At 44.8% G+C, this 15,714-nt stretch overlaps 1 protein-coding gene across 3 annotated transcripts in view; it reads right to left on the bottom strand.

The window, feature by feature from the left end:
* ptpn12 (protein tyrosine phosphatase non-receptor type 12) overlaps positions 1-15,714 on the bottom strand; it is a 153,665-nt gene that overhangs the window by 47,623 nt on the left and 90,328 nt on the right. For all 3 annotated transcript variants that reach the window (XR_008632169.1, XM_055153534.1, XM_055153533.1), the window contains exons 11-12: positions 10,717-10,812; positions 5,676-5,761 (exon numbers count right to left, since the gene is read on the bottom strand). Coding sequence is in view for 2 of the 3 variants with exons in the window: in XM_055153534.1 (XP_055009509.1) it covers positions 5,676-5,761; positions 10,717-10,812 (182 nt within the window). In the remaining variant the exon portion in view is untranslated. The remainder of the gene's footprint in view (positions 1-5,675; positions 5,762-10,716; positions 10,813-15,714) is intronic.

Raw genomic sequence — 15,714 nt, 5'->3', positions numbered from 1 at the left:
TCACTGTCATCGGAGAATTCAGCGCCGTTACTGAAGGTTTCAAGAAAATGATTTAACTAAACGACCATCTCAGGGGCGAAGTTAAAAAGAGGAATAATGTGCTGAAGTTTCCTCCGAAGTGTAAAGTGTTTGTTTAATTTTGTTTTCTTGCTCACATTTTCACTGCAGATTTGGGGTTTTTTTTTTTTTTTTTGTTGTAGTAATTTTCAGAGATGTTGCATTTCCTCGAGAAACTTGTTAAAAGTAATTGTACCTCTTGGAGTAGTTTTCAGCCTGTATACTGTATTTTTTGGACTATGAGTCACACTTTTTTCCATGGTTTGGGTGTTTCCTGCGACTTATACCCGGCTTGGACTTATACATTAAAATTTTCGCACCAACAGCCATGAGGGGGCGCTCTTGGCTCTACTGCGCATGTCTTCTGCAGAAAGAGCCTCTGTCCTGTCTGCATCATGTCAGTCGAGAGCAGAGTTAAAGAAGCTATTTTTGTTAGAACGAGAGCATGGAGCATCGGACATCATCTGTCTTTGTATTACAACTCAACCCTAAATCAAAACAAACAAGAGAACAATAGAGATGGTCAGATCAGGTCCAGATGTGTAAAAGCTCCATTATGGCCCTGAATTGTTATGTTAATATGACCCCACACTCTGAGCAGTTCAATAGGCCGAGCTAACCAACAGAAACTGTAAACCAGTAGGTGTGTTAGTTTCAGAGTAGTTTCAGTGTAGTTAGCTCCTCCCTGAAGGCAGATATAAGGAAGTGTCCACCAGCGTCTGACCAGAACTGAAGCTTGGATGAGCCGAGGAACATATTCAACCAAATAAACTTTTGACAAATTGAATTTCTCCTTTGCCATGTCAGTCAATTGCACTATTACTTCAGTGACACCGAAACCATCCTTTTGGGATTCAGAAAGGCCGGAGGGGGACCAGCGGAGCACCAGAGCGGACTTAGCGGCCGACCAGAGCGGGACCAGAGCGGCCGACCAGAACCAACAGGGGACAGAGCTGAAGCCAGAGGGGACCAGAGCGGGACCAGCGGAACCACCAACTCTGCAGCTTTAAATCTAGGCCTCTGCGGGGTCCAGTTTAAGCTTGAGCTCCAGCCCTGGCGTGGGCTCTGACCCTCCGGTTGGTCCTGGTCCGTCAGTCCCGGTCTCAGTCCGTCTGTCTCACTCCCGCTCTGGTCCAGTTTGGGTCCTCTCAGTTTGGTCCCGGTCTCTTCTCTCGGGCTTTGGTCTGGTCCAGTCCTCTGGTCTGGTCTGCTGGGTCTCGGTGGTCAGTCTGGTCTGGTTCTCTGGTCTCCCCAGTCTGGTCCCGTCTGGTCCCGGCCTGGTCGGGTTGGTCCGGTCTGGTCCCGGTCTGAGTCCCGGTCTGAGTCCCGGTCTGGTCCCGGTCTGGTTTCGGTTGGTCCGGTCAGTCTCAGTCCCGCTGTCCGGTCTCAGTCCGGTTCTGTCTGGTTCCTGGTCTGGTCTGGTCCCTCCCGGTCTGGTCCCTGTCGGGTGGGTCTGGTCCCGGTCTGGTCCCGGTCTGGTCTGGGTCTGGTCTCTCCCTGGTCTGGTCTCCCGGTCCTCTGGTCCCTCTTCGGTCTGGTCCTGTCTGGTCTCGGTCTGGTCCCGGTCCTGGTCGGTCTCCTGGTCCCGGTCTGAGTGGCGGAGTTCCACAGTCCGTACCATTTCCTGTCTCTCAGTCCCGTAAAATCGTCAGGTCGAAATTCTTCGAAAACATCTGTTTTTTTTTCAGAAAAACATGGAGACACAAATATCGATTTTTTTCAGTTATTTTTGGAGGACAGTTTTAACGAATTTTTATTTTTTCGTTTCTCTTATTTTTGAAAAACGAACGAACGAACGACACACGGATTATTTATCTCTCGTGTAACGACAGAACAGCTTTGTGTGATTACAAACTCAAACGTGAGCTTTTCTGGACCAACTACACATCGGTAAACAGTCGACAGTCCAAACGGGATAACAGCTGAACCAATATTTGGGAGCAGATATCCGATCCGGCAAATTTTTCAGTATCGGATTGGCGCATCCCGACCCCCCGCGGACAGAAACTTGACCCGGCGGTAAAAAGCTCCGCGGTTATTTGAACGACGTCAAGTCTTGCGGCAGTCTCGTTAAAGGACTTGTAACGCGCGTACGGCTCTGTTAGAAGTCGATAAACAAAGGAAAGAAAAAAAAAAACGAACATGAAAAGTGAATTACGATAGAAGAAGAAGAAAGAAGAAGGAGGCTGAGAGAAAGTGGAGCACCCCCCCGCTGTGACACATATAGACTTATAACATGAGAGGGAATAGACTATGGACCTTCACAGTGGATTAAACCAAACCAAAAAAAAAACCAAAAACGGGAAAGTCTAAAGAAAGAAAAGAACTGTGAAAATTAAAGCTTTTTTGACCCTTATAGTTATAAAAGTACACTGCGTAACTTTTCTTTCGGAGATTAGATGTTGTTGCTTTGTCTGGAATGTTTCGCAGTGCGGCTTTAGGCATTTCTATCGTCACGGAGACCGAACCAAGCCCAAGTTACAGGTCAGAACTGTCAGAATGTTGTTTTTCCAGATATTTTTGAGCCGTAAAACCACCTCTAATTGGATAAATGTAAGGCAGAGCTGTTTTAAAGTCACACTGTGGAACATTCCGGGCAGAGCGATGACGTCTCCATAGAAACGAGGAGGTGAAGTGAACCAAAATACTAGTTACGTAGTGCACATTTAAGTGGTATTTTAGTTAATTTAATAATGTAAAAAGTGCACAATGTAACTTTTCTGGTGTAGGATATGCCGCCTGCTTGTCATCTCCATGGAGATGTTACTGCTTAAGCCTAAAATGTTCCACAGTGTGGTCAGTTTCAGGTCAAATCTGTGGGAGACTTCACTTCAGCCTGTTTTTTCTAAGTATTTGAGCTATAAAACATCTGTAATTGAATAAATGTAAGGCAAAGCTGTTTAAAGTCGCACTGTGGAACATTTCAGACAGAAGAATGACATCTCCATAGAAATTGCAACAAAAAAGTTACGTCTGCACATAAATTTATTTTGGTTAATTTAATAACGTAAAAGGTGCGCTATGTAACTTTTCTGGTGTAGGAGCTGCCGCCTGCTTGTCGTCTCCATGGAGATTTTACTGCTCAGCCTAAAATGTTCCACAGTACGGTCAGTTACAGGTCAGATCTGTGGAGAAGCGACCCCGCTCACAGTCAGAATGTTGTTTTCTAGGTATTTTTGAGAGCAAGAAATAATCCCAGAGCACATAAAAAAAAATTTACACCGAAAATTACACCGTGCACATTTAAGTGGTATTTTGGTTAATTTAATAACGTAACTTAATCATTTAAGAGCTCTGTAACTTCTCTGGGGTAGAATCTGCCACCTGCTTGTCGTCTCCATGGAGATGTTAATGCTTTGCCTGGAATGTTCCACAGTATGATCAGTTTCAGGTCAGATCTGTGGAGAGGCGAGCCCCGCTCACAGTCAGAATGCCTGATTTTTAGGTGTGCTTTTTTACTATTTTTGAGCGATAAAATCACCTCTAACTGAATAAATGTAAGGTAGAGCTGTTTAAAGTCACACTGTGGAACATTCCAGGCAGAGAAATGACGTCTCCATAGAAACAATGAGGTGATTAACCAAAATACTAGTTACGTAGGGCACATTTAACTGGTATTTTGGTTAATTTAATAACGTAAAAGCTTCTGGGGTAGGATCTGCCACCTGCTTGTCGTCTCCATGGAGATGTTACTGCTTAGTCCAAAATGTTCCACAGTGCGGTCAGTTTCAGGTCAGATCTGTGGAGAGGCGAGCCCACTCACAGTAAGAATGTATGTGTTCATTTAGCAGGGACAACGTTTCTGTAAAAGTACCAAAATAGGCCTAAATGTCCCTGATGAACACATAATGAAATTAATTTAAAGCAAAATTGTGGAAACATTTCAGGCAAAGCACCAACATCTCCATGGCGACCAAACACTGGAAATGTTACGCAAAAGTTATGTTTTAAAAAAGGAACCACAGTCACCTGGAGCTGTGCTGCCAGCGCCTAAACCTGCAGATAAAAGACACATCCACGTTTTTCTCATTTTCAGTGAACGGACAAACCTGGACTTGTGTTTTGTTTCATTCACACATGTTTAACACACAAACTCTCCATATTCAGACTCAGTTCTTCTTCTCTCACATAGAAAACACACTGTTCCACATTGTGATGTCATGTGGTAATACAGGAAGTGCTCTACTGTGTTTTTAAACTCCATACACTTTCACTAGAATCATGTGGGTAATTTCAGCCCTGGAGTTGCCAAATCTCTACTGAACTAAAGGTAAAAGTAAGTTGAAAACTACAACTTCATGACATCATAAAGTGGAACAGAGCATTTTTAGCTTTGGAGATGTAGACAAAGTAATTATAAAGAGCTTCTCAAACATGTGTGAATGAAAAAAAACAACTCCAGGTCTGTTTTTGAGGAGGCAACAGCTTTATAACATGACTTAAAACTCTCAAGAATCCATTTTGCGTAATATAGCACCTTTAAACGATCAATTATATATATATATAAAAATGACTACACCAGGACTAAACCAGGACTACACCAGGACTACACCAGGACTACACCAGGACTACTAAACCAGGACTACCAGGACTAAACCAGGACTACACCAGGACTAAACCAGGACTAAACTAAACCAGGACTAAACCAGGACTACACCAGGACTACACCAGGACTAAACCCAGGACTAAACCCAGGACTAAACCCAGGAGGACTAAAACCAGGGCAAAAAACCAGGACAAAAACCAGGACTAAACAAGAACTAAACCAGGTCTAAACCAGGACAAAAACCAGGACTAAACAAGAACTAAACCAGGTCTAAAACCAGGACTAAACCAGGACAAAAACCAGGACTAAACAAGAACTAAACCAGGTCTAAAACCAGGACTAAAACCAGGACTAAAACCAAGACTAAAACCAGGACTAAAACAAGGACTAAAACCAGGACTAAAACCAGGACTAAAACCAGGACTAAAACCAGGACTAAAACCAGGACTAAAACCAGGACTAAAACCAGGACTAAAACCAGGACTAAAACCAGGACTAAAACCAGGACTAAAACCAGGACTAAAACCAGGACTAAAACCAGGACTAAAACCAAGTAAAACTAAGGACCAAGTCTAAGCCAAGTCTAAGCCAGGTCTAAGCCAGGTCTAAACCAGGACTAAACCAGGACTAAACCAGGTCTAAATCAGGACTAAACCCAGGACTAAACACAGGACTAAACCCAGGACTAAACACAGGACTAAACACAGGACAAAAACCAGGACTAAACAAGAACTAAACCAGGTCTAAACCAGGTCTAAACCAGGACTAAAACCAGGACTAAAACCAAGACTAAACAAGAACTAAACCAGGTCTAAACCAGGACTAAAACCAGGACAAAACCGGGTCTAAACCAGAACTAAACCAGGTCTAAACCAGGTCTAAACCCAGGTCTAAACCAGGTCTAAAACCAGGACTAAAACCAGGACTAAACCAGGACTAAAACCAGGACTAAAACCAGGATTTAGCCAGGACTTAACCATCCCTGTATTGTCCGATATAAAACCGGTCCGTGGTGTAAAAGAGTTTGAGAACCACTAGTAAAGATCATTTTAATTGGTTGAAAATGTCTCACCTTCTGATTCGCGGAGGCTTCGGAGGAGGCGTGTCCCATCTCTCTTCGTCTGACTGCTGTCGAGATTTGTCCGGACTACTTTCATCCTAAAACAATAAAAAAAAAAAAAAAACAAAACACAGATCAGCAATTAAAACGGTCCATAAATAACACCATAATAATTAGGTCCCAGAGGCAGTTGATGAAGGAGGTTGTTAAGGAGGTTTTAGGTCATGATGCGATCTCACGTGTGTTTTATTTTCAGCTTGTCAATGCAGTCGGACGACATTTGTGCGTTTGAGAACTCCCCAGGACAAACCACATACTTGTTTATTTACACGACGCTGTAAAGTGAAAATTGAAAATACCTTCTTTGTTCCTTGTCATAATTGTCCTTGTTTGTAATTGACAACAACAAATCAGTCACCAAAACCTGGCTGCAGACCGGGCAGGTTAGAGCCCTGATGCTGTGCCTCTTTTTCATGTAATAAAAACAAATTTGTCGTGTTGTTTTATTGTGAAAGTTGCTCTCAGGGTGATTCATTTTTTTTTTTTTCGATTTTGTGTTTAAATGAAAAATGGAAAAAACGGATAACGGCCGTTTCCTGTTTGTGTGACTTAAACTAAACTGAACGACTGAACCAAGACTGAACCGGGACTGAACCGGGACTGAACCGGGACTGAAACCGGGACTGAACCGGACTGAACCAGACTGAACCGGGACTGAACCGGAACTGAACCGGACTGAACCAAGACTGAACCAAGACTGAACCGGGACTGAACCAAGACTGAACCAAGACTGAACCAACTGAACCGGACTGAACCGGGACTGAACCGGGACTGAAACCGGGACTGAACCGGGACTGAACCACTGAACCGGGACTGAAACCGGGACTGAATGAACCGGGAACTGAACCACTGAACGACTGAACCGGGAACTGAACCGGGACTGAACCGGGACTGAACCAGGGACTGAACCGGGACTGAAACCAGGACTGAACCAGGACTGAACCAGACTGAACCGGGGACTGAACCAGGACTGAACCAACCCAAACTGAACCGGGACTGAACCAAGACTGAAACCAGGACTGAACCGGGACTGAACCAAGACTGAACCGGGACTGAACCAGGTCCGGGACCAGACCAGAACTGAGACTGGGACTGAGACCAGGACCAGACTGGGACCAGAGCAGAACTGAGACCGGGACTAGACCGAGACCAGACCAGGAATGAGACCGGGACCAGAGCAGGACTGAGACCGGGACCAGAGCAGGACTGAGACCGGGACCAGGGCAGAACTGAGACCGGGACCAGACCGGGACTGAGACCTGGACCAGACCGGGAATGAGACAGGGACTGAGACCGGGACCAGAGCGGGACTGAGACCAGGACCGAGACCAGGAATTAGACCGGGACCAGACTGGGACCAGACCAGAACTGCGACCAGGACCGAGACCAGACCAGGAATGAGACTGGGACCAGGCTGGGACCAGGCCAGGACTGAAAACAGTTCAGTCCTGGTTCAGTCCTGGTTCAGTCCTTATGCGGCGCAAAAGTTCGGCATCGCAGTTTCAGTCATGGAAACGGGATCCATTTTTGTCAGTTTTTTTCCATTATTCATTTAAACACAAATTTGAAAACTGAAAAATCTAAGTTGTTTTAGTTGTTTTTTCTTATTTTTTAGTTTTATTTTGAAAAACAAATGAACGAATTATACACGGATTTAGTAACAGTTAAAACTTAAAACGGCTCCATTAATCACAATCTCGTGTTATTAAACCGCCTGAAACCGCGAGCGCAGCTGCCAGCGTCTCGTACATAAAGCCCCGTGTGTGCGTCTCTCCCTCTTTCCCAGCGGATGTGGCTATTCTCAGGCTCCGGGTGCATTATGGGTGAAGCGGTGATGTCATCAGAACTTCCCAAGCAGGAAGTGGGATTCTGGAGCGGTGCCAGCCAACGCCTCGTCACGTCTTTGCATCCTCTCTGTCCTCAAATCTGATCTGGAGCGAAAAACCCCGTGACTCCGAAACCGGGGGGCGCGATCTGCTCTTTGATCTGGTGTTGTCACGGCAATAAAATGTCAAACTTTTTTTTTTGTTGTTTTTGTTTTAAAGGATCTTATTATATTACTCAAAACTTGACTCTTGTGAGCTTTAAGTCATGTTAGAATGTTGTTAAATCCTCAAAAACGGACCTGGAGTTGTGTTTTTGTTTCATACATTACTAGTCCAAAGCTCAAAACGCTCTGTCCCACCTTGTGATGTCATGAAGTGGTAGTTTTCAAGCTTTTTTTTTTACCTTTAGTTCAGTAAAAATCTCCAATTCCAGAGCAGAAATCATCCAAAATGATTCTAGTGAAGGTGTCTTGAGTTAAAAAACACAGTGGAGCACTTCCTGTATTACCACGTCATGACATCACAAGGTGGAACAGAGTGTTTTTATACACGACAAGGCGTTATTACGATGCAAAAACGTTCAAAATCCATTTCAATACTAATGAAAAACTCAATACTACGACCCGATTTTGATATAAACATGATATAAACGTTATATTGTTTAAATAATTGGTGTTAATTTTCTGCTTTTGGCTTTTTAGATTTAAAAAAAAAAAAAAAAAAGAAGTTTGATAATTGAGTTCATTTTAACATTTGGATTGAGCAGTGATTAATATTGCAGCTCTGCAGTTACACAACAACAGAAAACTGAAGAAAACAACTCTTATTTTCTGTTTAGACGCTAAATCCTTCTCTCTCTCTCCTAGTGATTTCTCTCCCCTCTTCCTCCTCTCTCTTCTCTCTCCTCCTCTTCTCTCCCTCTCTCTCCTCTCTCTCTCCCTCTCTCTCTCCTCCTCCTCTCTTCTCTCTCTCTCTCCTCTCCCTCTCTCTCTCTCACTCTCTCCTTCTCTCCTCTCTCTCTCTCTCTCTCTCTCTCTCTCTTTCTCCTCTCTCTCTCTCTCTCTCTCTCTCTCTCTCTCTCTCTCTCTCTCTCTCTCTCTCTCCTCTCACTCTTCCATCTTGATCACTGTCTCCTCTCTTCTCTCTCTCCCTCTCTCTCTTCTGTCTTCCTCCTCTCTCCCCTCACTCTCTCATCCCCCCTTTCTCTCTCCTCTCTCTCCTCTCTCTCTCTCTCTCTCCTCCTCACTCCCCCCTCTTCTCTTCTACTTCCTCCTCTCTCTCTCCTCTCTGTCTCTATCTCCTCCATCTTCTCTCTCCCCTCTCTCATTCTATCTTCTCTCCTCTCTCTCCCCTCTTAGCATTCTCCTCCTCTGTCCCTCTCTTCCATCTCCACCTCTCTCTCTCTCTCCTCACGCTCTCTTCCACCTCTCTTCTATCCTCCCACTCTCTCTCCTCTATTCTATCTCTTCCTCTCTCTCTTCTCTCCCCTTTCTCTCTTGTCTCTCTCCCCCCTCGCTTCTATCTCTTCCTCCTCTCTCCCTTTCTCTCTCCTCACTTTCTCCTCTCTCGTCCACTCTCTCCTTCCATCTTCTCCCTCTCTCTCTCTCTCCCTTCCCCTCTCTCACTCTCTCCTCTCTCTCTCTCTCTCTTCTCTCTCTCCTCTCTCTTCTCCCCTCTCTATCTTCCTCCTCTCTTCTCCTTCTCTTTCTCCCCTCTCTATCTTCCTCCTCTCTCTCCTCACTCTCTCCATCCCCCCTTTCTCTCTCCCTCTCTCTCTTCCGTCTTCCTCCTCACTCCCCTATCTCTTCTATCTTTCTCCTCTTCTCTCTCTCCCTTCACTCAGTCTTCCACCTTTCTTCTATCCTCCCACTCTCTCCTCTCTCTCACTCCTTTCTATCTTCTCCTCTCTCTTCTATCTTCCTCCTCTCTCTCTCCTCTCTGTTCTATCTTCCTCCACTCTTTCTCCCCTCTCCCTTCTATCTTCCTCCTCTCTCTCTCTCTCTCTCCCTCTCTCTCACTCCCTTCTATCTTCCTCCTCTCTCTCCCCTCTTAGCATTTTCCTCCTCTGTCCCTCTCTTCCATCTTCCACCTCTCTCTCTCTCCTCACGCTCTCTTCCACCTCTCTTCCCTCTCTCCTCTATTCTATCCTCCTCCTCTCTTTCTCTCCCCTTTCTCTCTCATCTCTCTCCCCCCTCGCTTTTCTATCTTCCTCCTCTCTCCCCTTTCTCTCTCCTCACTCTCCCACTATACTTTGCCCTCTCTCTTCTATCTTCTTCGCCTCTCTCTCCTCACTTTCTCCTCTCTTTTATCTTCCTTCTCTCATCACTCTCTCCCCCTCTCTTGAACTCTCTTCTATCTTCCTCCTCTCTCCCCTTTCTCTCTCCTCACTTTCTCCTCTCTGTCCCACTCCTCTCTCTTCCATCTTCTTCCCTCTCTCTCTCTCTCTCTTTCCCCTCTCTCATCACTCTGTCCTCTCTCTCCCTCTCTCTATCTTCCTCCTCTCTCTCCTCACTTTCTCCCCTCTGTCCCACTCCTCTCTCTTCCATCTTCTTCCCTCTCTCTCTCTCTCCCCTCTCTCATCACTCTGTCCTCTCTCTCTCCTTCTCTTTCTCCCCTCTTCTATCTTCCTCCTCTCTCTCTCCCTCCTCTCTTTTATCCTCCTCCTCTCCCCCCTCTCTCTTCCATCTTCTTCCCTCTCTCTCTCTCCCCTCTCTCATCACTCTGTCCTCTCTCTCTCTCTATCTTCCTCCTCTCTCTCCTTCTCTTTCTCCCCTCTCTCCTCACTTTCTCCCCTCTTCTATCTTCCTCTTGTCTCTCTCCCTCCTCTTTTATCCTCCTCCTCTCTCTTCCATCTTCTTCCCTCTCTCCTCACTCTGTCCTCTCTCTCTCTCTCTCTTCCTCCTACTCGACTCTCTCCTCTCTTTCTCCTCTCTCTTTTATCTTCCTTCTCTCTTCCACCCCTCCCTCTCCCCACTCTTTTCTCCCTCTCTTCTACCCTCCCACTCTCTCTTTCTCTCTCTCTCCACTCTCTCCCTCCCTCCCTCCCTCCTTCCCTCGTGACTAATTATTTGTGTTTTTCCCCCTCTCCGTGAGCGAGCGGGCTGCATCCTGTCTTTCTCGGCCTCGGACAGAGCGCCGAGTGTGCGTGCGTGCTGATTGGCTCGTACCGTGCCGTCGTGAATCTGACTCGACGAACTTTCCAGGAGCAGCAGTTGTTTCTGGAAGAGCTGCGCGATGGCTTTGTGCACGAGCTCGTACTGCTCCTGAACACAGACAGACACAAAAACACAAAAACACAAAGACGAGGATGAGAGGAGACGAGTGCCGACGCAACGAGAGAAATACAACTAAACTGGGACTAATACTGGACCAATACAGAACTAAACCAGGACTAAACATCTGCGCTAGACTTGGGATGAGGTAGGATAAAATGGGACAAAAGTAGGACTAAAAGCCAAGACTAAACCAAGACTAAACCAAGACTAAACCAAGACTAAACTAGGAATGAAGAAGGATCAAATGGGCAATAGGAATGACTAATACAGGACTAAAGTATGGAAAAAAAAGACCCAAACCAGGCCCAAACCAGGCCCAAACCAGGCCCAAACCAGGACCAAACCAGGCCCAAACCAGGCCCAAACCAGGCCCAAACCAGGACCAAACCAGGACCAAACCAGGACCAAACCAGGCCCAAACCAGGCCCAAACCAGGACTAAGCTATGGAACCAAACCAGGACCAAACCAGGACCAAACCAAGACCAAACCAGGACCAAACCAGGACCAAACCAGGACCAAACCAGGCCCAAACCAGGACCAAACCAGGACCCAAACCAGGCCCAAACCAGGACCAAAACCAAGGACCAAACCAAGGACCAAACCAAACAGGCCCAAAACCAGGACCAAACCAGGACCAACCAGCCCAAACCAGCCCAAACCAGGCCCAAACCAGGACCAAACCAGGCCCAAACCAGGACCAAACCAGGACCAAGCTATGGAACCAAACCAGGACCAAACCAAGACCAAACCAGGCCCAAACCAGGACCAAACCAGGCCCAAACCAGGACCAAACCAGGACTAAGCTATGGAACCAAACCAGGACCAAACCAGGCCCAAACCAGGCCCAAACCAAGACCAAATCAGAACCAAACTAGGACCAAACTAGGACCAAACCAGGACCAAACCATGTAACCAAACCAGGCCCAAACCAGGCCCAAATCAGGACCAAACTAGGACCAAACTAGGACCAAAACAGGACAAAACCAGGACCAAACCAGGACCAAACCAGGACCAAACCAAGACCAAACCAAGACCAAACCAGGACCAAACCAGTCCCAAACCAGGACCAAACTATGGAACCAAACCAGGACCAAATTCAACACAAACAAAAACGAGAATAAGAGAAGAGAAGTGCAGACGTAACGAGAGACGAAGGAGCAAAAGGTAAACGCATAAGTGGAGGTGATGTGAGGTGAAAAAAACGAGCAAAACACTGAAGAAATGAAAACGTAACACGATAAATCAGGCATTTTTTTGACTATTTGGTGCTGAAATTGCTGTTTTGAAGATCTCGTACATTGTCTAGTTTTATAGCTTTTTAATGACGGGTTTTTACTACAGAAAAAGTACGCGAACGCTTTGATTTTTGTGTGTGTGTGTTTTAACAGCTCCTTTCACCTTTTGTTTAATTCCAAGGTTGAAATGTTTCTCGTGAAGGTGTATGGAGTTTAAAAACACAGTGGAGCACTTCCTGTATTACCACATGACATCACAAGGTGGGGTCGGTGTTTCAACTCTTTCTGCAGGTTTAGGAACTAATAACACAGATTCAGTTGTGATTGAAGTTCCTTTTTTAAAACCGTAAGAGCACAGACTACATACAGTTCCTTTTTAAAGAGGCTGGACAAAAAACATTTCTGATAAATACACTTTAAATGTTTTCAACCGGATAATCTCCCAGAAAAATAAACATTAATTTGTCAACAAAGAGAAACTGTACTGCAGGAAAATGAATGCATGTGACTGTAATTTGATGTGTGAGAGGTTTGTTTAACAGCACAAATCAGCTGAATAGGGATGGGCATGATTAGTCGATTAATCGATAATTGATCATTAAGAATTTCATTGATTACGTTCATTTTAATCGACAAACCAAATGTGTCTCTCTGCACTCAGAAGGAGCGAGACACAAACAGTCGGTCAGTCTACAACGTGCAGAAGCACAAATGCATATTTAACGATGATTTGTACAAGAAATTCCAGGCTTTCTGTTCTGGTCAGGACAAGTGTGAGTCCATGTGCACAGTGTATAAAGCAGCACAGATGTTTCGGTGTCCAGTGGGAAAAAGTTCACCAGGACACCAAAAACATTAAAAAGTTTTTCCAGGTGAGAGTCGCTCAATGTCGATGACGAGTCCCCACCTCCCTCCCCCCGTACAGTGTCCTGGGTTTTGACAAACGCAAATCTGGTCACACTAACCTGTATTCACCTGAGTCGTGTCGCATCAGCGACACAAGAACTGTTTTTCTTCGCTTAGTTTATGCAAATTAGCAATGTGGTTTTAAGTTTCGTTTCTGTGAGAGTTGCACAAAACTGAATTAAACACATTATAATGTCAAACGGGCTGATGTGGCTCTAGAGTGGTTACAGTTTATATGTCGTAAAGTTTAATTTATTTATGCAGATTAGTAGTGCAGATAGTAATAATAATGATGATCATTTTAATATAAAAACATTAATGATTAATCGATAATCCATCATTAATTCTCCCGACGATCGTTAAGAAAATTTTATCAAATGCCCATCCCTACAGCTGACTTCTTGTAGTTCCAACAAAGTACTGTATTTTTCGGACTATAAGTCGCACTTTTTTCATGGTTTGGGTGTTTCCTGTGACTTATATATTTAAATTTTCACATTGGCAGCCATGAGAGACTCTAGTCTTGTGTGTCAGCATCATGCCATTTCTCCTGTACCACTGTCACTTGGCTCTACTGCGCATGTCTCCTGCAGAAAGAGCCTCTGTTCTGCTGCAAGTTGTGAAATATTCAGCCGAAAACAGTAATCGAGCAGCAGAAAGAAAGTTTGCAGTGAGTGAGAAACTTGTGAGGGACTGGAGGAAAGGGGAGATGGAGAACACAGCTTCACGGCAACCGGGAGGATGTAACATGAAACTTTCCTGGAGTCACTGGATGGACGGACAAAGCCTGGACTTCAGTGACACCGAAACCATCCTGTTGGGAATCAGAAAGGCCGGAATAATTCTAACTGGAACTGATGCTGAGTCTGAAGACAGCGACACAGAAGAGGAAGCGGCGTCTGTTTACCTCCGGAGGTCGTGGAGTTGCTCAGAAGTGACACCGAGGATGAAGAATTGAATGGATTTAGTGATTTGGAGTGAGATGGAGAGTTTGTTAAACTTGTTCTGTTCTGTTGTTTATGTTATAGTTTATCTGAAGAACTGTTCATATGTGACGTTAACAGTCTGTTGTTCTCTCTTCTATTGTTTTTACTAGAACTTGACTTTTAAGATGAAATGTCTGCTCCTGGTCTCTGACTTTATAAACAAAATTTCCCCCAAAAAGTGCGACTTATAAGATTTTTTCTTCTTCATTTTGCATTTTTTGGCTGGTGCGACTTATAGTCCAAAAAATACGGTAAATGTTTTCTAGTCATGTTGCTTTAAAATAAAACAAGATTGAGTGTAATTTGAGTAACAGAGCTTCAGACAGAGCAGTGCCAACAGTTAGAATATTGACAACATTTGCTGCAAAGTGTCAATAATCCGCAGTATAATCGTGTGAAAAGTTGTTATGAAAAGAATAAAGTGAGTAGTAGCTGTTAGTTTGTATTAAAATGTCCTGCGTGTGTGTAAGATTTTTACAAAAACGCCAGTAAAAGCAACAGATCTCGTCTTTAAAAGCAGCAAACACTCTGTACTATTCAAACGTGTTTTTGAATTGGCCTTCGCCCAAAAGTCTTTATGTACAGAGCTGATGATCACTGTGTGCAAACAGAGAAACAGACTTCACACACGCACAGCTCGAGTAATCCTGCTCCAGCGCTCGGAAAAACAACACACACGGGCATTCAGGACGTTTACTGTAGCGCCGTTTAAACAGGATGAAACCAGGACAAAACCAGGACTAGAACTAGACTAAACCAGGACTAGAACTAGACTAAACCAGGACTAGAACTAGACTAAACTAGACTAAACCAGGACTAGAACTAGACTAAACCAGGACGTGGCTACACAAAACCTGAACCAAAGCACAACTGAAATAGGACCAACTTAAAATTTCAATAGGCTAAAATAGAACTAAATTAAGACTAATACTGGACCAATACCGAACTAAACCAAGACTAAAACTAGACCTGAGATGTGGTAGGATAAAATGGGACAAAAGTAAAAGACAGGACTAAACCTGGACTAAACCAAGACTAAACAAGGAATGAAGAAGGATCAAATGGGCCATAGGAATGACTAATATAGGACTAAACTATGGAAAAGAAAAGGACTAGAAAAGGACTAAATCAGAACAAAACCAGGACCAAACCAGGACTAAGCTATGGAACCAAAACCAGGACCAAAGCCTGACCAAAGCAGGACAGAATTAGGCCCAAACCAGGCCCAAACCTGGACCAAATCAGGACCAAACCAGCACGAAAGCAGGACTAAACCAGGACTAAGCTATTGAACCAAACCAGGACCAAACCTGGACCAAAGCAGGACCAAGATATAGAACCAAACCAGGCCCAAACCAGACCCAAGGCAGGCCCAAACCAGGCCAAAACCCGGACCAAATTATGGAACCAAAGCAGTACCAAAAACAGGCCCAAACCAGGACCAAATCAGGACCAAACCAGGACCAAGCTATGGAACCAAACCGAGACCAAAACAGGCCCAAACCAAGACCAAAGCAGAACCAAGCTATGGGACCAAACCAGGACTAAACCAGTACCAAACCAGGACCAAGCTACGGAACCAAACCACAACTAACCTATGGAACCAACTCAGGCCCAAACTTGGCCCAAACATGGCCCACACCAGGACCAATCTATGGAACTACACCAGCATCAACCCAGGCCCAAACTAAAACCAAACCAGGACTTAAACTAAGAAAGTGGAAGGTATCAAATGGGACAAACCAAGGTCTAAAAAACAGCA

This window comes from Boleophthalmus pectinirostris, unplaced genomic scaffold (assembly GCF_026225935.1).
Source record: "Boleophthalmus pectinirostris isolate CB_2022bp ecotype Guang Dong unplaced genomic scaffold, ASM2622593v1 HiC_scaffold_18, whole genome shotgun sequence".
NCBI classification, from domain to species: Eukaryota; Metazoa; Chordata; class Actinopteri; order Gobiiformes; family Gobiidae; genus Boleophthalmus; species Boleophthalmus pectinirostris.
The sequence above is the reverse complement of the archived record's forward strand: the minus strand, read 5'-3'. Positions and strand labels throughout refer to the sequence as shown.